The following is a 27,527-nucleotide window of genomic DNA, read 5'->3' on the forward strand; positions in this document are numbered from 1 at the left end:
TCCTTTGTCAGTTATTGTAGTTGTTATCGTGCTTACGGAACACGTAAGGGTGGATTTATGCATGTGTGGGTATGTATGTTGAATACCCCTTATTATTACTACGGCTTAAAAGAACAGAACACGGTTCCGTGCATACTTGATGCTTTAAATTCTAACAGATATGTGCCAAAATGACTTCGAAGGAAACTATCATTGTGAGCGCTCAGAATTTAACTGAATCGTTTTCTTCATAAGGTGGTCAGAAATTTCGATCATGCAGATATTTCACCAAACTTTGTAACATGGAAGACCCACGCGAAGTGCATTTGTTCCAAAAGTGTTGGTAATACTGGTTAACCACTCGGAACAATTTAACTTGTTATCAATGCTGATTAACGTCAGATAGGAATCAGATAGGAATGTTGACAGTGATGTTTAACCTTCCACTTCTGTTTTTACATTTAGTCAAGTTTTGACTAAATGTTTTAACATAGATGGGGAATCGAGACGAGGGTCGTGGTGTATGTGTGTCTGTGTGTGTGTGCGTGTGTGTGCAGAGTGATTCAGAGTAAACTACTGGACCGATCTTTATGAAATTTGACATGAGAGTTCCTGGGTATGATATCCCCGGATGTTTTTTTTTATTTTTTTCGATAAATGTCTTTGATGACGTCATATCCGGCTTTTTGTAAAAGTTGAGGCGGCACTGTCACACCCTCATTTTTCAATCAAATTGATTGAAATTTTGGCCAAGCAATCTTCGACGAAGGCCGGACTTCGGTATTGCACTTCAGCTTGGTGGCTTAAAAATTAATTAATGACTTTGGTCATAAAAGTTCTAAAAATTGTTAAAAAAAACCCATTTATAAAACGATCCAAATTTACGTTCATCTTATTCTTCATCATTTTCTGATTCCAAAAACATATAAATATGTTATATTTGGATTAAAAACAAGCTCTGAAAATTAAAAATATCAAAATTATGATTAAAATTAAATTTTCGAAATCAATTTAATAACACTTTTATCTTATTTCTTGTCGGTTCCTGATTCCAAAAACATATAGATATGATATGTTTAGATTAAAATCACGCTCAGAAAGTTAAAACAAAGAGAGGTACAGAAAAGCGTGCTAACCTTCTCAGCGCAACTACTACCCCGCTCTTCTTGCCAATTTCACTGCCTTTGCCACGAGCGATGGACTGACGATGCTACGAGTATACGGTCTTGCTGAAAAATTGCATTGCGTTCAGTTTCATTCTGTGAGTTCGACAGCTTGACTAAATGTTGTATTTTCGCCTTGCGCGACTTGTTTTTCTTTTATCATTATCAACTTTCTCAATCAGAGCAATCAAACTTTTTTTTTTAAAGATAAAATCTGAATGCGTTAGTAGGTGATAACGACCCAAGGTGCATTGAAATATTGACAGTATGTACTTTGTACTGTTTTGTTTTGTTTGTATATTCAATTTTAAACCGGTAAACACAATATCACTGCAAGGCCTTGTAATGTTCTAGAATTAGGATACCTGTAAGAACTTGACACAAGTGGTCTAAATTAAACAAACCTGGGCGCGTATTCTTTAAACAGCTGCAACTCATATACTGGCCTGTAAAACCACTTATGCTCGATAAGTCCACAAAGTGTTATTTATGAAACTCCGGTAAGGACCTACCCGGGTGTCTCCGAGCTGTAAAGTTAGACGACCCATCCCCCTCCTCTAAAACCGTCAATTTTTAATAAATCTTGCTCAAATATTGTTTGTAGATTTATGTCCCTCATGGACACACATTGGTGTCATTAAAGCACCAATGCATTGCGGTCAAATACGAGATTCTGCTCATGAAAGATTTCAACCGATGCTCGATCATAACGGCGTGTTGCGAAAGTGTGATTGCGTCTTGTTAAATGCATTACAGTGTCGGGAATTTGGTGTCTGATTCTAGATCGTTATTAAGATCACTTATATATAGCCTGAGCTTACAGTGAATTGTTTGTGATATGCGATCTCCAGAATACCAATAACACGGCGGACTTAAATCGTTTTTTGACAAAAAGTGCTTGAGGGACTTACTAAGTTTTATGTAGTCTGGAAAAGAATTCCAGAGTTGTGTTGTAGAGTGGAGAAATGAGTTTTTGTATAATTTAGTGTTAAACAATGGAACTTTCCTATCTAAAGGTCTGCGCTGGCGATATGGATTATTAGTTAATATTAATGATGGAAATATGGCAAGTAAGTAGTTTGGCACCTTACGGTGCACAATCTTGTGAAATAATATCAAAGTTTGACGTTTACGCCTCTCTAAAAGTGAAATAAAGCCTGACTCGCCGTACAGTTGTTGATGGCGTGTACCGCGGACTGCTCCAACAATGGTCTTCATCTTCAAAGCTTCATCTTTGGCGGGAAGTGATGTCTGAAGAGGTTGATTTTGTGCAAGATTTATTAAAAATTGACGGTTTTAGAGGAAGGGGATGGGTCGTCTAACTTTACAGCTCGGAGACACCCGGGTAAGTCCTTACCGGAGTTTCATGAATAACACTTAGTGGACTTATCGAGCGGAAGTGGTTTTACAGACCAGTATATGAGTTGCAGCTGTTTCAAGAATACGGGCCCAGGACTGTTACCATTGCGAACTATTAATGATAATGCCGCAGGCGTTTTTGTTTGGTATGCATGTACATGTATGTCTGAGAGAGACACACACACAGATAGAGACAGAGAGAGATAGTGTGTGTTAGTGTGTGTGTGTGTGTGTGTGTGTGTGTGTGTGTTAGTGTGTGTGTGTTAGTGTGTGTCTCTGTGTGTGTTTATGTATGTGTGTGTGTGTGTGTGTGTGTGTACGTGTATGTGTGTGTGTGTGTGTACGTGTGTGTGTATGTGCATGTGTGTGTACGTGTGTGTGTATGTGCATGTGTGTGTAAGTGTGTGTGTGTGTGTGTGTGTGTGTGTGCGTGCGTGTGTACCTCTGTGTCTATCTGTGTATGAATGTTGCATATACTCATAAAGACTTGTTTACTGTTCAGTCGTTTGTGTGAAGATTGCATTTCAGCAGGCAACATTTTTCCCCCGTGTCTTCCTCTAGCAGTTCGCCGTTTTCATACCTTGAAATGAAGCATGCTGTTTTCCGATTACCATGTGAAACAAACCGGGAGTGTATACATTTGTATGTGTGAGAAAGACAAGGAAAGACAGAGAGAACAAAATGCGTGTATCTTTGTTGCAAAATGCCTGTACTATCTTTGTTGCAAAATGCCTGTACTATCTTTGCGTAAAACCAAAGAGGGTAGAAAATGCTTCCACGCTCTTTGGTAAAGCAGCGGTTTTGTGTTATTGATCTTTGAAGGATTTTGTTAAATCCTCCTATATAATTTCGTCCCGGTATTTTTTGGTTCGGGGTATAAAGTGGGAATGTAGTATTACATGTTACTTGACGTTTTTCATGCAGCTTCATTCACTTTGAACTTCCTCTTGAGAGCACACACACACACACACACACACACACACACACACACACACACACACACACACACACACACACACACACACTGAAGAGCGAAAAGTCAAAGTCTTAACTGCTGCTAAATAAATTGTTTATTATTCTACCAAATCATAATAAAAGTTTCCAAAACATATGAACAGAAGCAATACAGAAAATAAGGTTGAAAAAATAAGTAAAAACACACAGTATTTCAATTTTTGTTCAATCACATAAGTCCATCAGCTGTTTTTTGCCTTCCAGGGGAGATAAGTCGTTGACAAAGCAAAGGTCGTACGGTTATCAGTCAAAAGTTCAAATGGTTCAAGGGGAATAAATCGTAGACATGGCGAAGGTCGTAAGGTTATGGGTCAATAAATAGTAGACGTGGCAGAGGTCGTAAGGGTAAAAAGCTTCACAGGTTTCAGAGGTGAAGACAGCAGGAGTTAGATCCCTTGCACGCGGTTGCGGCGACTAAGATAACGTGGGGCTCTTTGGCTAGGCTGGTAAGTCTGAAATTCGAAAAAAGAAAAGTCAATCAAAATCAAAGCATTTAATTCCAAACAGTCATACAATTAAACTTATGGTATTTAATGAGTTCAACTCGATTGGAAAAGAGCGAGCATGCTTTGTTTCTGTGCGAACCCCGGCTATGAAAACTGTTTTTGCCTTTGAAGTATGCAAATTGTATAACAGCCTTCTTTTGCAAATTGACAATATAGACTACTGCTTTTATCGGCAAGACAAGATACAGCCACTGTTTGGAAAAGGGCAACCTCGAACTACAAACAAACAAACAAACAAACTGCAAACAAGAAGGGACCAACACTAAACACAAAACAAAAACATATATGTAAACACAATAATTAGTAATTCCAGTATTCAAGGGCTTGACCTGGTGCATTGGAGGGGGTGGGGGGTGGGGGTGGGCTCCAAAAATGAGGCAAAGGTACAGGGGCTAGTCTGTCAGGGGGTCTGGGGCCGCTGTTGAAATGTAACACTAATAAGGATCTCTCCTTGAGAAAAAAGTACATTTGCCGGGGGAGGGGAAAGGGGTCCGGAACCTAGTACCCCCTGATTACCGTGAAAAGCGTATAAGAGTGAACGTACCTCAAACTGAGCCATCATGTCATCGTTCTCTGGTGCTGACGCGTTGTTCAGCCAGGGTGCGTACTGCAATCAAACAGTTACGATTCGCGTCAGCACATGAATTAAAACAGGTAATACTTGAGGCAAAACTGGCCAAGAAATTATGAACACTTTTCACATGGCATACCTTGATTTTTTTAAATAGCGAAAGAACTGAGTGTCCCTAAAAGTAAATATTTCCTGGTAGTGCTTTCATTTCACAATTGGATAGAACGTAGCTGCAAGCGGCAACTGAAAAGACAAACCGTTTGCCAATTCTGACGAAATAAAAACAACGTTTACGGCGATTTCAACTACGTTTTGAGTCTTTCTTGTCATACAGAGACAAAAGGTAGTCAACGCAGACGGTGATTTACCTGGTTGTAGTAGTGCAGCACGGTGTCCTTATCGGGCACGTAACGGTCCATGACGTCATCAGCCTGCTTGACGTAGAAGGAGAGGTCGGGCAGTTCCTGGAGGGACTTGAGGGCCACGGGGAGGAACACTTCTACCTGGATCTCACCTTGCTCGGGGTCGTACACCGTTACCTGTGGGACAGGTGGAAATCGCGTAACGTTAAAGTCATGTACTACAGGTATTCTGAGTGAAGGGTTTAAAAGACTGATTTTACTCATGAAAGTAGGCTCAAAGTCGGCTTTGCTCGGAAGAACTGATCCAACGACATTGTGCAAGAACCTCCTTGCATACACTGAATGAAAAACGCTGTCTTCGTGTTTCTTTAATCTTCATGAAAAAGTTAAAAATCATAAATACCTCAATGACAGAGAAAGTATTCAACAAATCCAAAATGGCCAACGATGTGTAATTTTCAGTATTTTTGATACTCGTACATCAAATAGCTTTGCCATGGTTATGAGTAGTTTTCAAAGTTTCTAAGAAACCCTCGCTTTCCAAGTTAAAATCAGCCACAATATTCACTATATTCAGCACCTAAATAGTCTAAAGGCTGGGCGAAGTCTACTTCAGGAAGCTTGCTACACAAAACGTTGGCACTGAATTTTCGTTAAAATGACTTCACGACGTCAAAGTCGGGCTCACATAAGGACAGCCCTAATGATCGCATTGAAACTTCAAGAGTTCAACCAGAAAACTGACACAACATAGCAAGGCAAAACTAGCGTACCTTGCTCTTCTTGAGGAAGCTGAACTTCTCGGTGAGTTTTTCCAGCTGCTGTGCGGCGAGTTCCTTGGCCATCTTGAGGATGCTAGCGGCGTGCTTCTGGGCGTTCTTCTCCACCTGCCAGTATTGGTATGCCCACGCTCCCTGTAACGGTGCACGAACAGAGGGATGGTAAAGACAACAAGTTAACACAATGACATCCAAAAACAGACAGACTGCTAACGTTGTTTAGTCGAAAATGAAACGTCCCATTTACTTACAATTCAGCACTGCAAACACTAAATACTAAACATTGAACTAACGAGCTAACAATCTTCATCTGGTGGTAAGTTTTATTCGCAACGTTCATGGGCCTTTGCCCGGTCAATGAGAGCTAAGCAGAACCAATCTTGGCACTATACACAATACTAAGCACTGAGCGACCAAGCGACTGTTATCCTCACCTGCTGGTAAATTTCATTGGCGACCTCCTGGGCCGTCTTGACGTGGTCGGTCACCAGTCCATTAGCGATGGTGTCACGTGCGCTGTAGATGGCCGAGGTGTACTGCTCGGGGATGTTGAACTTCTGCACGCGATCCGACACGTATCCCGCCAGCCACTTGTAGTCGTGACCCAGAAGCTGCACGCGCCTCTGGATCTGCTGCATGCGCGGGTCATTCTTCAGCTCCTCCAATTGACGCCAGGCCTGTCCCTTCAGGGTCATCAGCTCTTCGTCCAGCTCGGCAAGGCCTTCCTCCACCCACTCACCGCTACGGGCGATGGCCAGCTGTCGGTGTAAGAAGTCATGTTTTCACCAATGGAATATTACAACGCTATAAAGTTACGTCGGAAGTGCACTTTACGCCCAGTTCCCACCGCAGGCGATTACGATGTATCTTCTTACTCACATCTTGGAAGTGACAGGCTGATATACATATATATCACCCTGATAACAAAGAACAATGATTCAAGGAGAGGTACATATTCAATACATTAATTATCCCTTTTATTTATTCATGTTTTGTATGTGTTCTACTTTCATATGTTTCTCTTTTTTTTAATTCTTCATGTTTCAAATCAAGGTAAAAAAAACACAATATATCAGGTACTTGTGACGGGAGAGAAGTATACTATACTTTTCGAAGTCATACATACTCCAAACTAGTTTTGTAACACCCGCATTTTTGCAGACCAGGAAAGTCGAGACAAATCAAAGACTGTGTAGAGGCCTAACTTACAGCGATTTGTTCGGCGATGTCTTCAACGAGTTTCTCGTACTGCTGACGGATGTCGTAATCTTTGATGTCTTGGAGTTTGCCTCTGATGTCGCTGATGATGGTGTCGTAGGCCTCTTTGTATGCGTCGTTGTAGTCTTTCATGGCGACGCTGTAAGTAAGAACGTACAGACTTATGGTAATATATCGTTCACGGGTATGGCAACAAGCAGAAAAGATGTGTCTCTTGTGCGTCTGAGCTTGTAAATTCAGGATTGCTTTAAATAATACAGTGGACCCCCCCTTTTAAGACCTAATCAAATTTGACAAAATCAGGTCATTACAGGAGAGAGTCTTAAAATGGGGGGGGGGGGGGGGGGGGGGAACATTTTCAGAGGTTATGAATAAAAAGTCAAAGAAAACAGGGTCTTAACAGGGAGGACGTCTTGAAAGGGGGTTCCCCTGAAGCTACATCAACCTTGACTCAATTCATTTGCAATCCCTCATTCTACTCAAACGTGTGTGTCTTCTTAGCACACTGGCCCTGGCTCAGTCTGTGCCTTCAAAGGTTTGCAGTCTATCGGTATAAAGTTACCCAATCCAGTATGTGCGTATGACCCATGCATGGATCGCTCTATCTTGAAGATAATATGTGCTGAAAAGACTGCTTTGTGAATTCTTCAATATTAAAACTACTGTAGGAGTAACTACGGATTTATATATCGGTACCTTATTTGTCCCGCACTGCCTCTAAGTTCTAGGATGTTGGACAATACAATGGACCTGGACACACACACACACACACACACACACACACACACACACACACACACACACACACACACACAAACACACACACACACACACACAAACACACACACACACAGGGGTTAACGGACAAAAAATTCACGGTGTTCTCACATCAGTTCAGAAGCGAAATCCCCGATGTTCTGCAAGTAGAAGTCGTTGTTGCGGTACATCCTGCTCAGCTGTTTGCGCGACTTCTCTAATTGCTGACCCAGTCTGCTCAGCTCGCTGTGAGCGAGGTCAAGCACGGGCGACAACTCCGAGTACAGCTCTTCTGTGATGGCGGCGTATTTGTCGCTCAGTTCCTTTCCGGTAGCGCTGGTGGAAGACTCGAGTGTCTTGCGGATGTTGTCGGAGTAGCTGATGGTTTTGCCGCGTGCGTACCTCTGGTGGTTAAAGAAACCAGTGTGAATTAGACCATGAGGATGCTTTCTGCTGACGAATGTGTTAGAGTAATTAATAAGACATTGACTTACAAAGAATCAAACAAAGAAACAAACACACCAAACAACATTAAACAGAAATGGACGTTTGAATCATTTCTCAAGCAGGGCAAAGTATTGAATTGTTGCTCCTCAGTTTGTCAGTTATTGCTACGCATCTTTAGGCGTATAGTTCACATTAAAGGCAGACCCTCAGACTTATACTCTACAATCTACTCCAGTACCTACCTCCATGTCATCAATGCTCTGGGGTCTCCAGGCGAGACGGGTGTGGAGCAGGGTGGAGGTGTTGAGACGTGTGGCCAGCAGGGCATCACTGATCTTCCTGTCTCGCTGCTGGCGGTACAGCTCAGCGCTGAAGGCAGAGGCGTTCACATAGCCTGCCTGCAGGATCAGCTGGTTCTCGGGGTTGTCTGCAAACACACACAGTGCCATAGTTAAAGAACACAACATGCTTGGTTCCATGTCGCTGTGGGAAAGGCATAAGGCTGGTGGGGTAAATACACTAAGATTGAACGATGATTGCTACGTACGGCAGCTGGTAGGTCCTGGGTTTAACACTTTGTATTAGTGACAGCTTTACATGTACAAGAATTAATCAGTTTCAGCTATAAATGTCCCAGATCAACGAGCTTAGGCTATAAATGTCCAAGAATCAGTTAAAGCTTTATACAAATCTTTAAAAACCAATCAGTGCTTTAGCTTTGCTAGAATCGATGTTGGACCTTTAAATAAATATCCAATCATCAATCACGTAGAGCTCTAAATAAATATTCCACAATCAATCAGTTGGGGCTTTAAATCAATATCCAAGAATCGATCACTTAGGACTCTATGGTTCCAAGAACCGATCAGTTAGTACTCTAAGTTTTCAAGAGCCAATCAGTTAGGACTCTAAGTTTCCAAGAGCCAATCAGTTAGTACTCTAAGTTTCCAAGAGCCAATCAGTTAGGGCTCTAAGTTTCCAAGAGCCAATCAGTTAGTACTCTAAGTTTCCAAGAGCCAATCAGTTAGGACTCTAAGTTTCCAAGAGCCAATCAGTTAGTACTCTAAGTTTCCAAGAGCCAATCAGTTAGGACTCTAAGTTTCCAAGAGCCAATCAGTTAGTACTCTAAGTTTCCAAGAGCCAATCAGTTAGTACTCTAAGTTTCCAAGAGCCAATCAGTTAGTACTTTAAGTTTCCAAGAGCCAATCAGTTAGGGCTCTAAGTTTCCAAGAGTCAGCCAGCTAGTGTTTCACATTTTCCAGATGCAGTCACTCACCCAGGTCGTAGTTGGTGATGAACTGCATGGAGCGTGCCTCGGGGTCGACCTTGAGCTGGGACTCGATGATCTCGCTGTCGTCATACGTGTTGACCAGCCTGATGAGGTAGGGCTCAGTGGACTGCACCTCGCCCCGCATCGACATTTTCTTCATGGGGCTCACCAGCTGTACGACACAGACACACGGTTCAGGGTAAGCTTTCGTTCTAATGTAGGACATGCCATAATAGACGATGTTTTGAAAATAAGTCAGTCAAGTTTGTATGGGTTCTGGGAGAGCTGCTATCTCTTGCTTCCATAAAAAAAAACTGAGGCAAGCCTACAATGCCACGTGTAGCGTGCCTCAGTGTTTCTACGGAAAAACAAGGAAAGCTTCTCTTCCACAACCCAAACAAACCCGACAGATGTATTTCTGAAATTCATCTATTTACAGCTGAGCTAGGTTATCTTGAGTTTTCTCGGTTGCGGAGAACATAATCTTTGCTTCCATATTGATCGCGTGCAGCTGATTTTTTGCTTTATATTGAATTTTTCTCCTTAAAACATTACTGTTTATCTGTCTGTCGCACCGTCATCACAATTGAACAGTTCAAACACAAACAGACACTCACTCGGTCGGACAGACAGATGGACTGACACACGGACAGATGGACATTTGGCCAGATGGACATACGGCCAGAAACACATAAAAACAGAGAGGCTGACCAACAATCTCTCTCTCTCTCTCTCTGTCTCTCTCTCTCTCTGCCTCTCTCTGCCTCTCTCTCTGTCTCTCTCTCTCTCTCTGCCTCTCTCTCTCTCTCTCCCTCTCTCTCTCGCTCCCTCTCAATCTCTCTCTCGCTCTCCCCATATCCCCCCCCCCTCTCTACCCCCTTCTCCCATCTCTCTCACCTCCAGGTCAATCTGGCGACGCAGACGGTCGATCTCGCCGCGGAGAGCCATCATCTTGCGCTCGCTTTGTGACGTCAAGTACACGGTATCCATGGCAGCGGAGTAGCGTTCCCCGGTGGCTCCGATGTGTGAGGTGAAGCTGATGTCGGTCTTGGTATGGGGGTGGGAGATGGCGACAGCCAGGCTGTAGTTCTGGCCGGACCTGGACGTGGGACAGGTGGACATTGAGTTAGTGTACTACAGCGAAAACAACAACAGAACAATCACAGCGGGAAACACTGCAAATTTCGAACAGCTGCATTCGAAATGCCGGTTTGCTGAAAAACTCGATCTGATACATTGAGTAAGTGAACTACAGCAAAAACAAGAACAGAACAATCGCAGCGAGAAACACTACAAATTTCGAACAGCTACATCCGAAATATTTGCTGAAAAACTCGATCTGATATCGTTAAAAAAATGTCATTCCCACAACTAAAAAAAAAATCTGTGAGGCCCACACATGTAGATTTATTTTGTGTTGGTTTTCCACTTCAGATTTATCCCTCCTTCCAATCTTATTTTATTTTGCATTATTTTACTCACTGGAACGAAGCAGAGACGTCCTTGAGAGAGGAGGCGACAGTGAGCTTCCTGCGAGAGTCCTTGGAGTAGGAGAGCTGCGTCCTGCCGTCCCACACTGTGCGGCCCTGGTTCACCTCCATCTCGTGGTCGATGTGCACCTCCTGTACGGTCAAGGTTAAAGACGGGATTTAACAGGCTGACCCTGATGTACCCCGAAGTTAACTTCGCAAAGACTTCGCGAAGTCTATTTTTTATTCCAAATTCATTGCCAAAGCTTCGTGCAGCGGACTTGACCTCCCTTAATTTATATCAGGCTTTACACGTGAACTGCGTGTGGTTCTCTCGTCATAAGCAAACAACATGGTTTTGGAGCTCGTGAAATCAATATTAACATAATATTGTAAAAACTGTTTAAAAAAAATCAAAAAGAAAACCACGAACACATACGCGATGCAAAATAATTGCCTAATTTAACAAGCAAACACTCTTTTGTATGACAGCCAACCATAATATTTTGTTTTGTCTCACGACAGTGAATACATCTGAAATACATCTGAATCTACCTTCGTACATAATCTGAGACTATCTCAGAACATAAATAAAAATTGATGACCAGATTTGCGATTGCCAAAGAAGACTGGCATAACGAAGTTCAAAATTGCTTTTCTTTTATTAGTAATTATCCCCAGTCCCCACTCCATGGCCACACACACACCTTGCCGATGGCGGGCATGAGGAACTTGAGGTCAGCCTTTGTCTTGTCGCCGTTGGTCAGCTTGGCCTGGAAGCCCACCTGTTTCGTCACGTCACGCTCGGCGTCCCACGAGAATGTACCGTCAAGCGCGGAGGTCTGCTGGCTGTGGGAGTACGAGCCGGAACCTTCCAGGGTACGAGCAGGAACTCCTACCTTCACGCTGCCGTCGTACACCTAGAGGAGTAGAGATAACAGTAGAAATACATGTCAGAATCTTCCAGGGTACGAGCAGGAACTCCCACCTTCACGCTGCCGTCGTAAACCTAGAAGAGTAGAGAAACAGTAGATATGAATATCAGAATCCTCCACGGTACGAGCAGGAACTCCCACCTTCACGCTGCCGTCGTGAACCTAGAGGAGTAGAGATACAGTAGAAATAAATGTCAGAACCTTCCAGGGTACGAGCAGCGTACGAGCAGAAACTCCCACCTTCACGCTGCCGTCGTACACCTAGAGGGGTAGAGATACAGTAGATATAAATATCAGAACCTTCCAGTGTATGAGCAGGAACTGCTAACCTCACGCTGCCGCTTTCCAGGAGTAGAGATACAGTATAGGGGGAGAGACACGCACACACAGCTGTGATGATTGATACTGCTGTGCTGAAATTCGCTGTCTTTGCGAATTAAGACAGCAAGCACGTTGTGATTCTAATTTTCAGTACACATGAGCAGGCATGGGAATTGAAAATTGTAAAAAAGGCGGAAAATTTATAACTGAAGACGCGAAGCGTCAAGTCGACGGCGCGAAGCGCTTAGCCTTACTAGGGGGGTCCGGGGGCAAGCCCCCCCGGAAAAAATTTTCTCCAAAGAACCAAGATGGTGCAATCTGGTGTCATCTGAGCTCCAAGTTTGCCATTAAATTCTGTTTTTAGAATCAGAGCTTTTAGTACAAAAATGTACCAATTTTTGCTTTTTTTAAGAAAAAAATATATACATGTATTATATGGTTTAAATTTGTAAAAAAATTGATCTGTTGAGACAAACAGGAAAATGTAGCTTGTAACACAATCTGTGCAATCTGGTTTACTTTCAAACATAAAAGTTCAATAACTGAGGCGGGCGGTAGCAGTGCGTGAACAAAGTACGGAAAGTTTTCGCGGGCTTTTCCGCAAAGGCCAAAGTAACCGGTGCTTTTTTTGTGTGCCTCCCCCCTTTATTTTTTCGGCGGACACTTTTGCATTTTCGGCGGAACAAAACAAAAATTCGGCGGAAATCCGCCGTTCGGCGGACAATTCCCATGCCTGATGAGGTACTTGTTGCCCTGGATAACATGCACGTGCTGGTTTGTTGTGAAGAAAACTTTAAATCGTAAACTGCTGTGTGCAAAGTCTACGGTGGACAAATGTGTCGCAGGTTAGACAAGGAAGTTTGCACACAAAAAGAAGAAGCGCGAATTGCCCCTTGAGAATAGTTTGAACACGACTAATAAAAACCGATTATCTGTAACTTTTCACTACAAGAAAAATTACAAGGAAAGGACCAGGCAGAAAACGTCATTGTGATTATGACGAGTGAACGCACCTTGCGGTAGTATTGGCTGTTGTCGTTGAGCTGGACAGTGTAGAAGACCTTCCTGTCGGCACGGTCATCCCACGACAGGTAGCCTTCACTGGTCAGTGCGGTGTCCTGCTTCTTCAGTGTCACACCTGAACTCACTGTGCGGTAAGGCAGAATCATCTGCACACCACACAACTAATTATTACTATTTAAAACGCGGACACTACCTTGTCAAACTGAGACTATGGTAAGACTTCTTTGGCTAGTTCGAACAATACAAGATTTAAAAAAGTAAAATAAAAACGCATATCTTTTGTAACATTCTTTTCCTCAAACCGTATTGCTAACAGTTGCTATAAATCGTGCGACAGCGTGTTAGACCAATAAATCGAAGTCTCTAACTTCGGTAGTGTTACACATTACCACAGAAAGTAGCAGTCAAAACAATTTCACAACGCTTCTCCTTGTCGTTCTTAACTTATCTTAGTTTCGCTCTTGCAAGACAGCATATCATATCCAAATCACTGTGTTCAAACTTTAACTCAACCTCTACTCTCATGAGAAGTTCCATCGAATAATGACAACCTGCAGCACGCATTTAATTGTTCAAACTCATTTCTCCTTTCTTGTTCACCGACCTTGACGGAGAAATCTTTGTCGTCCGTGATGTCCTTGACCTTGGTCTGCACGCGCACGTTCTTGTCGCTCTCGTCGCGGTTCCAGTTGAGGAAGATCTCGCCCTCCTTCTCCGCGCCCGCCATGTTGAGCGAGCCGGTCAGCTGGACCGGCAACGGTTTGCGTGACGACAGAGACATCGCAGGAGAGTCGCCGATGGTCAGTTCTCCCTCAGCATCCAGCAGGGTGTCCCCGTTCAGTGTGAGTTCCACCTTCACAGACATAAGACAGCCATATGACTTTTAAATGTACATTCAGTGCTAATAATGCCTTTTAGCGTGACCTCTTCACAGACATAAGAGAAATATTCTAAAACATACACACGGTGACACACACACGGTGACATACACACACGGTGACACACACACACGGTGACACACACACACACACACACACACACACAAACACACACACACACACACACACACACATACACACACACACACACACACACACACACACACACACAACTTCACGACCACAGACACACACCTTGGGCGAGTACTTGCTGTCCTTCTGCTCGTGCTGCACGTGCATGTTGGCGGAGCGCAGTGGCTGGAAGGGGGTGGAGAGGGTCAGGTCAGCCATCAGCTGCTTCTGGTACCAGTAGTCCTTGAGGTCGTAGGTACCGTCCACTGCAACTTGCAGCTCAGGCGCCCAGCGGACCATGGCGTGTCCGGTCTTGCTGCTGCCCTGGTCGCTCGTCTTCACTTCGGCCCTCAGGTCCTCCAGGCCCGACAGCTGGCTGCTGAATGACGCAGCGCCGTTGACGTCATAGAGGGAGTTCACCGTCAGCATAGCGTCGCCCTTGATGACGTCAGTCTGAGGGGAGTTGAAGATGAGGGAGGAGCTGAAGTCGTCCAGCTGACCGTGGTGAGAACCGCTGACCTCCACACTGCTCAGGGCTTCCATGGGCGTGGTCAGCTTGCCGGTGAAGGTCATTGGGATGGAGTCCATGTCCAGACTGCCGTCAATGGCGTAGCGCTCGCTGCCGACAAGTTCCACAGAGGAGCTGGCGCTGTGAGCGTTGCCCAGGCTCTCCAGAGCGGCCGCTGCAACCATCTTCCTGTACCCGCGGAACGGAGTCTTCACGGTGAGGGTGATGTCGTACTTGGGGTCCAGAACGGCACGCACGTCGCTGGAGATCTTCTTGGAGTCGCCGTATTCTAGGGAAGAGGAGCAAGTGAAGCTGTCGGGAGAGCCTGCGTGGCGGTACTCAGCCTTGGTGGACTCCAAGCCAGAGAAAGGTGTGCTCAGCTCAGCGGCTGCCTCAATGCGGCTCCACTCGTAGCGGTAGAAGTTGGCCTTGGTAGAGATTTCCTGGTCGTCGAGATACGTCACGCTGCCCTGGCTGTTGAAACGGTTGAGGTCTCCGGAGTGACTGAAGGAACCGCCCACCTTGGTGAAGCCCTCGAAAGGCGTGCTGATCTTCACCTTGCCGGACAGATCGCCTGGGGAGTTCTTGAACTCGGCAATAGCGCTGGCCTTCTTGGCATTGAGTGCACCTCGCATGTCCACGGTGATGTCGTTCAGGGGTCCAGTCTTCTTCAGGGCGATGGTGGCGGTGTCTCTGCGGGTCTGAGTGTTGATGTCGGCCTTGGCGTTAAGCTCGGCGGTGAATCCCGTCATGGAGGCGTCGCCTTCGATGCTGATGGAGGCAGGTGCGAGGGAGGCAGCGGCCTTGCCGCTCACCTTCTCCTGCGTCTTCTCAAGCTCAAGTGAAGCCTGAAGTTCCTCGCCCAGTCCCTTCAGGTCGATGGCGTGCTTGTAGCCGTTGCTGAGCGGAACTCTGTCGACGTGACCCTCCAGCTTCTCTCCGTTTCCGTCCACAGCGGCATCCAGGGTCATGTGGTCCCAGTCACCCACGCGACGGTAGTTGACCAGGTGCTTGCCGAGGATTGACGTGATCTGGGCGGAGCCAGAGCATTCCTTGGTGTGCTGGTCGTAGGTATGCTGCGCGTTGAGGGCGGTGCTCTCCAGGTTCTGGATGGGCGTGGTCAGAGAGGCGTCCAGCTGCATGGCGCGGAGGTCGTCATTCACCACTCTCAGGGTCTGCTGGATCTTCTTGCCGCGCATGTATGTCACGCTGCTCTGCTGGTCGAAACCGTTTCTGATGGGGGAGTAGGTCATGTCGGCTGCCAGGCGCTCAAAGTCCTCGAAGGGCGTGTTCACCTGCACATTGGCCGCGATGCCGTCAGTCTGCTTCAGCTGGCCCTGCAGGCCGACCTCCTGACCGTTGTACTTGGCGCTGGCGGAGACGCTCATGTCGTCCATGTCACCGTTCTTCCCGACGGAGGCGGAGATCTCGCGCGGATGTCCGTCCATTCTGTAAGAGTTGACGCTGGAGGCGCTGAAGGCGTTGTCGCGGTTTTCCATGATGGTGTTACTGGCGATGGTGTGGCGGCTGCCGTAGTTGGCGGCGAGGGTGGCCTGGTAGGAGACTGGCATGTAGCAGACGTGGCGCAGCGACAGCGCGGCGTCCTGGGTGTAGGGCGTGGTGAGAGAAGCGGCCAGGTCCATGCTGCGCCACTCTCCCTTCTTGCTGGCCGTCAGCTTCACCTCCTGGGGACCCGAGTTGTCCAGCTTGTAGCTGAGGCTGGAGCTCATGCTGGCGTCGGGCAGAGCCAGGCTCACGGAGTTCTTCATCTCCACCTTCTTGGGCCCGTACTGGCCGCTCATATCGCCCTGCATGATGCCCTGTTTGTTGCTCAGCTCCACGGACGACTTGATCACCTTGGTGAAGGGCGTGTTGAGAGAGACGGATGTGGACAGGCTGCGCGAGTTCATCCTGTGCTGGATGTCGCCCTTGATTTCCTGGTCGCCGTAGGCAGCGGAAGCGGATCCCCTGAGGTTTTCGAGGTCGCCAGACTTGCTGAACTTGGCCTTGACTTCCTTCGCCAGCGAGGATTCCAGAGTGAAGATGCCTGATGACTTGTATCCGGCCTTGAACTGCGCGTCGGCCACCATGGTGTGGCGCATCAGCTCGCCTTCAGCGTGGCTGCTGAAGTCCTCGATGTCGCCGTCGTGGCGGAAGGACAGCTTGCTCTCCTCCAGGCCAGAGAACGGAGTCTTGACCACCAGGCTGCCGTCCATGTTGTCCAGCCAGCTGAGGGCCAGGGTGCTCTCGATCACGCGCTCAGGCAGGTACTGCAGCTCGCCGTGGGTGTTAATGGCGGAGTCGCCGTGCTGGTGGCGGATGTTTAGACCGAAGCTGTTGTAGCCGGGGATGGGGGTTTCGGCGTCCAACGTGAAGATGATGGGCAGATCGGTGCTGTAGAAGGAGGTGAGGGCGTACAACTTGCGGGGGAAGTACTCCGCTTCCATGCGACTCTTGCGGCCCTGGGCCGTCTCCTGGCTGCTGGCCACCAGCTGCATGTAGCGCAGGTCTCTGAGTGGAGTGTCGATCCTCAGCTTGCCGGAGATCTCGTCGTCATTCTGCCAGATCAGGGACCCGCTGTATTTTCCCAGTGCAGGCTCGACGGCCAGGTCGGCGCTAGCATCAAGGTCTAGCCAGTCCCCGGCGACCCGGTAACCGGCCTCCAGAGAGGAGAGTGCAGACAGTGGGGTGTGGAAGGTGATGCGGGCGATGCTCAGAGTATCAGGGCGGATTCTGATCTCAGCGTCGTAGTTCTTGCGGACTCCGTAGTCCAGGATGGCCTTGGCCAGGATGTCGTCTCCCTCGCGCTTGGTGGACCCGCTGAGGGTAATGGCCCTGAGGGCTCCGAAGGGCGTGGTGATCCTCAGGTTGCCGTCCATGTCGATGTTGCTGTCCTTGCTGTAAGAGACGTCACCAGCGATGATCTTGCCGCGCGCGATCTGCAGCTCGGCGTGGGCTGTGACGGGGTAGCCGCTGCGCTTGATGGTCAGGCTGCCGGACTTGTCTTCCATGATGGGCAGAGAGAGAGCAAAGTCGCCGCTGATGTCTGAAGGTATGACCAGGTAGTTCAAGGCGGTGGACATCTTCTTCTCGCCGTTATGCACGAGCTCAGCCTTGTGTTTGCACTGTCCGTCGCTGTGCTCGTGTTTCAGGGTCAGCTGAATGTCACGCACGGGTTCCCATGGAGACCGCACAGTAAAAGCGCCCTTGACCTTGCTGTTGTAGTCACCCAGCTGCTTGTTGCCGGACAGAGCCACCTGTGAAGAGACACAAGACCTCAGTTGTTTAACAATGATTCGTCTTCTGAAGTGTATTGTGAAAATACTGACAACACAATTATCATTATGAAAAACAAAACGCTAGAACCGTATGACCTCAATACGCACATCCTTAACGCGACTCTGTTACTGCTAGCTTTCCATTTGGAGGAAGCGACTTGATTTCCCCAGCGATGGGACAATATAGTAATGGAAAAATATCAAACACCACATCACTTGTTCAATGGCATGTTTCACTCTCGATTTCGGTACTGTACCTTCAGTTCTTTTCCACGACCCCAGTTTGAGTTCAAGGACGACTTGATGTCATCGTCAGAGCTGCGGTGCTGCCAGTTGGTGGCGATCTCGTGTTCAGGGGAGGCGATCTTCAGGTTGCCGCTGTTCTGGATCTGCCAGTCACGTCGGAAGTGAGTCAGGTCAAGGTCGGCAGAGTACCTGTGAACAGAGAGGATGGTAACACATTATCTTTTAGTTACATATCTGAGCAATTTATGCCTGTTCTTTCTTTCAAAACCGTGATCATTGTTCTCATCACGTTCTGTTTTGCAATAATACGGGAGTCATTTTTCGACGCAGACACCAAAATACAGAGTGTTGTTATTGAATTGTAAACCTCAAAGTAAGACATGAGCATTCTTACAGGACGACACCGACATTACAGAGTGTCAAAATGAAATGTTTTTCTATTCTTAATATTGTTACAGTTCACCGAAATTCGTCTCTTTACATGTTAGTAAAAATCATCCAGTCTTTGGGCTTGTGGCCGGGAAAGCTATGACTGCCTACCTGTCCCTGTTGTGACTGTTGACTGGTATAAGTCTCTATACACTACAGTTAACACGTAACAATCTCTAGGCAAGTGGTAGTAGTAGTCCCTACCTGTCTGTGTTCCAAATGAAACACCGCTGGTTTTGTACTCTAAACATATCCGAATACAGGTATCAATCTATAGGCTAGTGGCAGTATAAGCTGTGAGCGCCTACCTGTCTTTGTTGACAACAAAGGCACCGCTGGTTTCGTACTTCTGACCGTCATCCTTGTGCGCCGCGCTGATGCTGACGTCTTCCATGCCGGGCAGTTCACTTTTGATGGTGACGTCACCGCTGACGTCAGTGGAGCCTCTGCTGCCCTTGTTGCTGCCGGTGACAGTGACCTCTAGCTGACTCTTGCCGCGTGAGGCCTTGACCACTGTGCTCAGGGAGCTGGGGTCAGCAACGTGGGCGACGGAGGCGTCCATGCGCTTCATGCCCTTCACGGGGGTGCCGGCCTGCCACGTCAGCTGCACGTTGCTAGGCGACAGGGGCTTGCGGATGTCGAGGGTGGAGTAGTAGGTGTCGGACTTGCCGCCCGTGCTGACCTTGCCGTCCAGTCCGTAACGCTTGGAGTCGTCGTCGTAGCTGACGCTGGCGCTGAGGCGGGGCAGGTGGTGGAAGGGGGTGGTCAGTTCCAGCTTGGCGTTAGAGCTGGTCTGGGCGCGGGTGTTCTTGAGGACGCCGCTGGCAGACAGCGTGATCTGTAGAAGGAACCACAAATATCTACAGACTGTCAAGGTCTTATGGAAGCTTATCTTCTTCATACAGAAAAACAAGCTGGATTTTTGTCCTAGGATTTTGACTGTACGTGAAAAGTATGCCTATGTATACTGTCACTGTGTAATGCATAAAGAGCGTGAGTGAAATGCACCTCCACTATTTCTCATTATTATTGCATTATGTTGGGGATTAAGGGTTAAGTGCTTTTATCATTATCATCATCAACAAACGAGTGTTTCCGAACGTTACCGCAGAGAAAACAATGTGAACTATAACTTCATATTATATGCAAAACGGCATTCGTGCGTGTTAATCCATCGTCATCTATGCCAGGGAAAAAACTACTGACCTTAGCGGAGTCATCCCTTTCCTTGTCCCAGGCAAGGTCGAGGTCGAGGTCGGCGCTGTTCTTCTTGAGACCACCGATGGCGGTGAATGCAGCCTTGCGTGACGGGTAGCTGACCTCCACGATCCACTTGCCGCGCGGACCACGTGAGATCTTGGACAGCGTGTTGAGGGAGTAACTGTCCTTGCCGTGCAGCATCTGACCTTGAAGCTGAAGGTTGTCCAGCTGCAGACCAGCTGTGCCGCTCATCTGTATGAGTCAGCAACAGATAAAGGTTAGACAGATACACCCGGGATTTTAACTTTGTTGCAGGATATTTGGAGGCGTGCGGTGCTACTTTTCTGCGATGGCTAAAGCAAAAGTGTTTTAGTTTTAAAAATGTTAGTCCGAAAATAAAACGTCAGGAAAACGGCAAAGTCATTTGGACTGTGCATCTGCACAGTTAAAAACTGAATAAATTTTTTTATCAGAGGGCCTTTGGGTTATAACTCCCACAGGTTATTGTAAGGTCGACTGTGCCACTCATTCACACACGTCGAAAATAAACCATTGACATCGTTACATGTTTCTTTAAACAAAAATCGTTAAATGTGTACACCTCCTTCGCATGGCTCAATGCACACCAAACACTACGGTAGTAGTCAAGTTGTGAGATGCACGTTCCTTATTTACTTTTACATTGTGGCTAATTGCCAACTTAAAGGTGGGGGTATGTGGTAACTGTGGATTGCACCTTATCGCTCAAAGGGCAACTACTCTTGCATGACTGTTGCATGCAAGGGAACGCACTCTGCTGGAATACAAATGGCTGACAGAAAGCATCACTGTGTTCCATGTGTCTTCTTTCTATGTACTGACCTCAGTCCTCTCCGCCCTCCAGTCCGAACTCCTGCTGTCTTCCAAAAGATGGCATCCTCGTCGCCAAATGAAGTAAAGGACAGTTTAGGTCTAGAAAGAAGACACGTGGACCACAGTGATGCTTTCAGCAGAGTGCGTTCCCTTGCATGCAACAGTCATGCAAGAGTAGTTGCCCTTTAAGCGATAAGGTGCAATCCACAGTTACCACAAGTAGTATGAAACAAAACGACCCTGACCTTGATGGGAGAGAAGTCCTTGAGGCGGAGGTCAGCAGTGACGTCATGGGTGTCGTCCTTGGAGGACTTGTATGTGGAGATCAAGGCCATGTAGGGGCCATTGTGTGTCTTGGTATTGACGGTGTGCACGTACTGCTTACCGCTCTTCTTCACCGAGCTGTCAATCTCGTAGCTGTAACCTGCACATTGCATGTTCACATTTACATTTATGGCACGGCAAGGAACTGCACGGCACGGCAAAAAACACCACAAACTCCCACAATGATTATGTTTGGCCTTTTGAATCACACAACAACAGAAATGTTCACATTTTAGACCTTTTTTGTGCTGACATAAAAACAATACAATGACAAATTGAGATTTCAGAATTCCGAGAATTGTTTGCACATTTTGAGGGAATCATGTCGAGTCTGTCAGATTTAAGGTATAATGAAAACCTTTTGACGGCTTAAAAGATAACTGAAATAAAGATTCCTTCTTTTAACACAGAAGAGACTTTTCACCACAGTTTGAAATTAATTTCTTATCTTTAAAAGGAGTTTACAGCAGCTCGACCCTAACCTACATTTCCCTTTAAATATATTTCGTTTAAGAGTTGGTGGTAATTTGCTTGGAGAAAAAACATCCACAATTGTCCGTCTTAACTACACCGGTTTCGTTAATACCAGAGGATGCTTCCAGCTACTCGGTGAACCGGAATGAACTAAATCGTCTCTATTCTACATTTCATATGACTCTAAGCCTGAAATTAATTGTGCAAATTCGACTTCGCGAAGTCTACTTCAGGAAGCTCGCTGCACGAAGCTTTGGCACTGACTTTTTGCTGAAAAGACTCCGCGAAACCTGCACAAAGTCAACTTCGGACCTAATCAAGGACAGCCTGCAGAGCACAAAAAAGTGTTGACTGACCTGGGAACGCAAGACTGGCGTCTCCGTTGAGCCTGATCGAGCTGTCTGACTTGTCTTTCATGTTGACCTCGCCCGTGACGAAGCCGTCCTTGCCGTACTTCAAGGTCACCTTGGATCCCAGCGAGTTGGGGCTGTGAGAGTGATCTCCCACGAGAGTGGTGTCAATGCCCTGCAAGAGTCAACATGTCTTTTGTAAGAAATCACCTGTGGCAAGGAACCTGGGTAATATTCATATATAACTTCTGCCATAGTAAAATCACAGCATTTTCAGCGGTCTGCAAATTGCTAATTAGCTCATGTTGTAGATACACAGAAGGCTAGTGCAGTTGAGCAAAACCTGGGAGAAAACCTTCATTGACAAAGAGAAGTTGAAGAAATTACAAATGATGAAGTGATGAGATCACCGAGAAAGTGGTGGGAGGAGGCGGAGCAAGAGAGAGAGGGAGAGAGAGAAATGGGGGAAGGGGGGCAGATCTATTTATTCTTTTATAGTGTCTATATGAACAAGAAACAGAGAAGCATGCCAAAGGCTCCATTGAAGAAATGTTAACAAACACAAACAGACGCACACAACAAACAGAAACTAACCATCATGGGAGCAGCGGCCTTCATCTTGTAGTCGATGTCCATGTCAGTGACGTCCTTGACCTTGCGGTTGACGGAGGCGGAGAGCAGCAGCTGGCTGTCCTTGTCCTTGGGGTCCTTGCCCAGGATGACCTTGACCTCGCCTTCCGTGCGCTTCTTCTTGTGGTCGAAGTCTAGGCTTGTCTGCACGTTCCACTCGGGATTGCGCTTGAAGTCCACAGAGCTGTACACAGTCAGGTTTTAACATGCTGAATTTGTTGTGATGTGTCTTCGATTTGTTGCTTCAAAACAAGGTTTTCAAACTGGATATTCATGGTTGACTGTAAAATCTACGCCGAACATTATATACTCCACCTGTGTTTTACTCAAAAGATAGCCATACTCAAGCACACGGCAAAGCTTTCGAGATTTGTTTGTGTGTCAACAAAGCGCATTATAATGGGTTTTTTTTTCAAGACAGTTAGGATTCTGTGTCGGATTTTCAAGTTCCAATAAGAGTACGTTGAATGTCTTGACCTACTCTAATACCACATCAAATCTTCAGCAACAACTAACGGAGAAAACGGCAACCCTGTAGTGTCAAGCTTTGTGAAATGAGAAAGCAGCCACTCACGATGTGAGGGTGTACTTCTTGAAGGCGGACGTGCTCTTGTTGCTGAATTTGCCGTTGACAGTGATGCGGTCGCGGCCCACGCGGTAGACGTTGTAGTCCACGGTCAGCTTGGTGGAGAGGGCGTCGGCGACGTTGAGGAAACCGCTGGCCTTGCCCGTGAAGGGCTTGGACTTGAGGCGCAGGTTGAGGTTGTACTTGGTGGCCTTCTTGCGCTCTTTTCTGATCAGGTCCACTGTAAGACAGGCATGTATCATACAGTGCACGTGATGCATTTAAAGGAGAGTGTTATGCTGGGTTTTTGATTTTAGATATAAATCAGTCTGGCAACACGCGACACTGACTCAGAAAGTCCCTATTAATGACATACTTACACCCACACAATCTAGATACACTCACGTCTATAATTCTAAACACTTCTTCGTACATTCTTCAGGGTGATGTCGGACAACACTACTTCTCTACAATCAACACTATCGGATTTCGGAATTGTCCCGCCCCCCTTACCCTCCTCTTCGCAATGAACGTAAACCAGTTTTAGCGAATAAAACTTCGGACAGGCTACAATCAACACCCATAATTTAACAACACTCACACGCTCACCAACACCAACACTATCCACCACTCACGTTTCAGGTTGGTAGGTCTGTCTATGAAGTCAGGGTGATGTCGAACCACAAGTCTTATCTACACTCAACACCATCACTCTCACACACCCTGACCAACACCAACACTCTCCAACACTCACGTTTCAGGTTGGTAGATCTGTCTATGAAGTCAGGGTGATGTCGAACCACAAGTCTTATCTACACTCAACACCATCACTCTCACACACCCTGACCAACACCAACACTCTCCAACACTCACGTTTCAGGTTGGTAGATCTGTCTATGAAGTCAGGGTGATGTCGAACCACAAGTCTTATCTACACTCAACACCATCACTCTCACACACCCTGACCAACACCAACACTCTCCAACACTCACGTTTCAGGTTGGTAGATCTGTCTATGAAGTCAGGGTGATGTCGAACCACAAGTCTTATCTACACTCAACACCATCACTCTCACACACCCTGACCAACACCAACACTCTCAAACACTCACGTTTCAGGTTGGCAGGCTTGTCCATGAAGTCAGGGGCAGTGAGGGTGATGTCGGAGCGGAGCATCTTGTTCTGTCTGAAGTCAGCAGACCCCTCCAGCTTCAGCACGTCTCCCTTGGGCGTTGTGACGACGATGATGGGGGAGAACTGGGCCTGCAGGTTCTTGCCTGAGCGGATGCTGTGGACGCTGCCGGCCTGGGCGGACCAGGTCTCTTTGCCGTAACGGACTGAACCGCTCACCTTCTTCTCCTTCTGGTTGTTCACGTAGGAGGCTGGACACAGAGCGAGGGAGATGCGTTATGGTGATGTCAAACCTACTACGTTGTGAAGTCGTTTATGGAGCTATTGTGGTTATAGTGCGAACTGTGTGTTTCTGACTGTTCCTTAGATTAATCAATTAATCTGCAAACTCTTGGAAGGTCTCTTTACATGTCTTTTTACGTATTGCAATATACCCTCTGAAAGTAAAAAGGTAGTGGTGCTCTGATGATACATGAAAGAGGCAACCTAAAGAACATCACGCATATGTTTGAAGGTACATGTACTTCTTCCAGAGATCGCTGTCGATAAATTTACAAACAGGAATGTTTCGGCCTCCAACTTCCGGTAATCTTGATCACTTTTGCAGAGCGTATTCTGCCACAACAATGAAACTTATACTACAACGACGGCGACTGGATTTGTCAAAGTTAACCGTACCTTGCACCTGGACGGGCTTCTCAGTGGCCCCGTTGAGGTTGAGGTCAGAGTTCATGCTCTTGCCGCGCATATCCATGGTAACGCTACCGATCATGGTGATCTTCTCAGCACCAGGACGACGGATCTCCACCAAGGGTGTGAGGACCATGAGCTTTTGGTCCTTCTGGTCGTCCACCTTGATCTCTGTCGTCACGGAGTAGACCTTGTCGTCATCGACATCCAGCCTGCCGGTCAGACTCTTCATGCCTTCTTCGTTCATCATGGAACCTGGGTCAGAAGAATAAGATAAGATTTATTTTTAAAATTAGATGAGCCTGATCGAGCTGTCTGACATGTCCATTTTTACATTTAGTCAAGTTTTGACTAAATGTTTTAACATAGAGGGGGGAATCGAGACGAGGGTCGTGGTGTATGTGTGTGTGTGTGTCTGTCTGTGTGTGTGTGTAGAGCGATTCAGACTAAACTACTGGGCCGATTTTTATGAAATTTGACATGAGAGTTCCTGGGTATGATATCCCCGGACGTTTTTTTCTTTTTTTCGATAAATACCTTTGATGACGTCATATCCGGCTTTTTGTAAAAGTTGAGGCGGCACTGTCACACCCTCATTTTTCAATCAAATTGATTGAAATTTTGACAAAGCAATCTTCGACGAAGCCCGGGGTTTGGTATTGCATTTCAGCTTGGTGGCTTAAAAACTAATGAGTGAGTTTGGTCATTAAAAATCGGAAACTTGTAATTAAAATTATTTTTTTATTAAACGATCCAAAAACAATTTCATCTTATTCTTCGTCATTTTCTGATTCCAAAAACATATACATATGTTATATTTGGATTAAAAACAAGCTCTGAAAATTAAAAATATAAAAATTATAATCAAAATTAAATTTCCAAAATCGTTTTAAAAACTATTTCATCTTATTTCTTGTCGGTTCCTGATTCCCAAAACATATAGATATGATATGTTTGGATTAAAAACACGCTCAGAAAGTTAAAACGAAGAGAGGTACAGTAAAGCGTGCTATGAAGCACAGCGCAATCGCTACCGCGCCAAACAGGCTCGTCACTTTCACTGCCTTTTGCACTAGCGGCTGACTACGTTCAGTTTCATTCTGTGAGTTCCACAGCTTGACTAAATGTAGTAATTTCGCCTTACGCGACTTGTTATGCTTACAGAAAGATAAAATAAATCCAAAAACAAAGAGACTGCCAACGTTCCAAAATTCAGAATATTATTATACTATTGTTGTCAATAACAACGTTCCAACAACTTACCTTTCTTGTTTGTTTTTTGATTACAGAAAGATAGAAATTGTCTCTTTGCAACAAATCGCATACATCAGGGGCGCAAACATAAAGGACAAAATTAAAATGAATAATTAAAGGCACCTTCTTATGCATTTAAACTGATGCAGGCAAGTTTTTTCTCACCCCCACCCCCCGCTCCCCAACTACTTCCGCACAGCGGTGAATGGTATTCAAACGAAGCTTTCAAGAAAGGCAGGATCTGTCATCTGTGTTCAGTTACAACACAGTTATTCCAGATAAGTCTGATCACGTGTCAGTGACACCGTCTGTCACGTAGATAAAAAGAGTAGTAACACAACAGCCAAGCCTTCTCCTGCCATAAGATGAATACATTTGTCCTCTTCTGATTCTACGCCTGTCAAGATGAGAAGCATTTACCTTTAAGTGCAGCCTTCTTCCACGGAGAGGCGAAGGAGATCTCAGCCTGGTTTTTGGGGTAGTCGATCATCATGTCGAAGGACACAGCGCGCACAACACTGGAGCCGGGGGTGTCGAATGACAGCTGAGCGATGCTCTGCCTCTTGTTCTGCACGTGAACAACGGTGTTAAAATCAACAGTCGATAACACTGGTGAAAGCCTGGAGAAGTCAGTGCACTGTGAAAAAGCATGGGATGTGCATTTGTGGAAGCTCGTGTTGTATCCTATTCGTATAGGAGTCTGGAGCTATAGTGTGAGAGCGTAGGGAAGAGGTGGAAAGACAGAAAGAACGAGAGAGAGAGGAGAGACAGAGACAAAGAGAGGGATATAGACAGACAGGCAGTAAGACAGGAATAGAAAAAGACAGAGAGAGAGAGAAAAATAGAGAGAGGGAGGGAGAGAGAGAGAGAGAGAGAGAGAGAGAGAGAGAACGCGATAGGAAAAAAGGGAAAGGAAGGGAAAAAGAGAGACACTTCCAGAAAAGGAGACATACACGCACACGCACACGCACACGCACACGCGCAGCCGGGCCGTTGAAAGACAAAGAAATAAAAAGGAAATGCACAAAAAAGACAGCTATCGACAAGGAATCACACACAGGCTGGGTCAGATGTTAGAAAAACCCAGACGGCAAAATCACTAACCTCTACTCTCTTGGCCAGGACCTTGTAGCCAGAGTGAGAATCCCTCTTGTGAAGAACCAGGCTGACACTGGAAGGTCCGGTCAGGGGGAAGTAAGGGCCAGCACTCAGCATGGAGGCGTTGGGGAACTGGAGTTGTCCGCACAGTTCAAGGCCGCTGATCTTGGAGCCAATGCTTCCGGTGCAGATCTCGAATTCCTTCCGGTTGCCAGTGATCATCTTCTGCTCGCTTTCTGCCTTGTTGTGCAGGATGAAAAACTTGGTTCTGTGGATCAATTAATCAATCAATCAATCAATCATTGTGTACGGAGTCA

At 46.3% G+C, this 27,527-nt stretch overlaps 1 protein-coding gene across 1 annotated transcript; it reads right to left on the minus strand.

Moving 5' to 3' along the window:
- Positions 1-3,553: 3,553 nt before the first annotated feature.
- LOC138966325 (serine-rich adhesin for platelets-like) lies at positions 3,554-27,476 on the minus strand. Its single transcript, XM_070338512.1, has 26 exons — positions 27,217-27,476; positions 26,533-26,680; positions 24,847-25,113; positions 24,150-24,419; positions 23,048-23,279; positions 22,438-22,657; positions 21,850-22,018; positions 20,941-21,119; positions 19,850-20,095; positions 18,952-19,481; positions 18,226-18,403; positions 14,306-17,947; positions 13,777-14,025; positions 13,163-13,318; positions 11,601-11,813; positions 10,907-11,046; positions 10,322-10,523; positions 9,431-9,596; positions 8,397-8,581; positions 7,840-8,111; positions 6,943-7,090; positions 6,168-6,491; positions 5,728-5,868; positions 4,961-5,131; positions 4,566-4,628; positions 3,554-3,967 (listed from the first exon to the last, which is right to left on the minus strand). Exons 1-26 carry the CDS (start codon positions 27,430-27,432, stop codon positions 3,902-3,904), a joined length of 8,793 nt encoding a protein of 2,930 aa, XP_070194613.1. The 5' UTR covers positions 27,433-27,476; the 3' UTR covers positions 3,554-3,901.
- Between the last annotated feature and the right edge of the window lie 51 nt (positions 27,477-27,527).

Source organism: Littorina saxatilis, linkage group LG5, assembly GCF_037325665.1.
Source record: "Littorina saxatilis isolate snail1 linkage group LG5, US_GU_Lsax_2.0, whole genome shotgun sequence".
NCBI classification, from domain to species: Eukaryota; Metazoa; Mollusca; class Gastropoda; order Littorinimorpha; family Littorinidae; genus Littorina; species Littorina saxatilis.

Bases quoted from the DNA above. Each gene is read 5' to 3' on its own strand.
- LOC138966325 (XM_070338512.1), bottom strand. From the start codon at position 27,432: ATGATCACTGGCAACCGGAAGGAATTCGAGATCTGCACCGGAAGCATT. The intron at 22,019-22,437 runs GTTAGTTTCTGT...TGACTCTTGCAG, and splicing joins AGGCCGCTGCTCCCATGATG to GGCATTGACACCACTCTCGT. The intron at 13,319-13,776 runs GTCGGTGAACAA...TGTGGTGTGCAG, and splicing joins ACAAAGATTTCTCCGTCAAG to ATGATTCTGCCTTACCGCAC.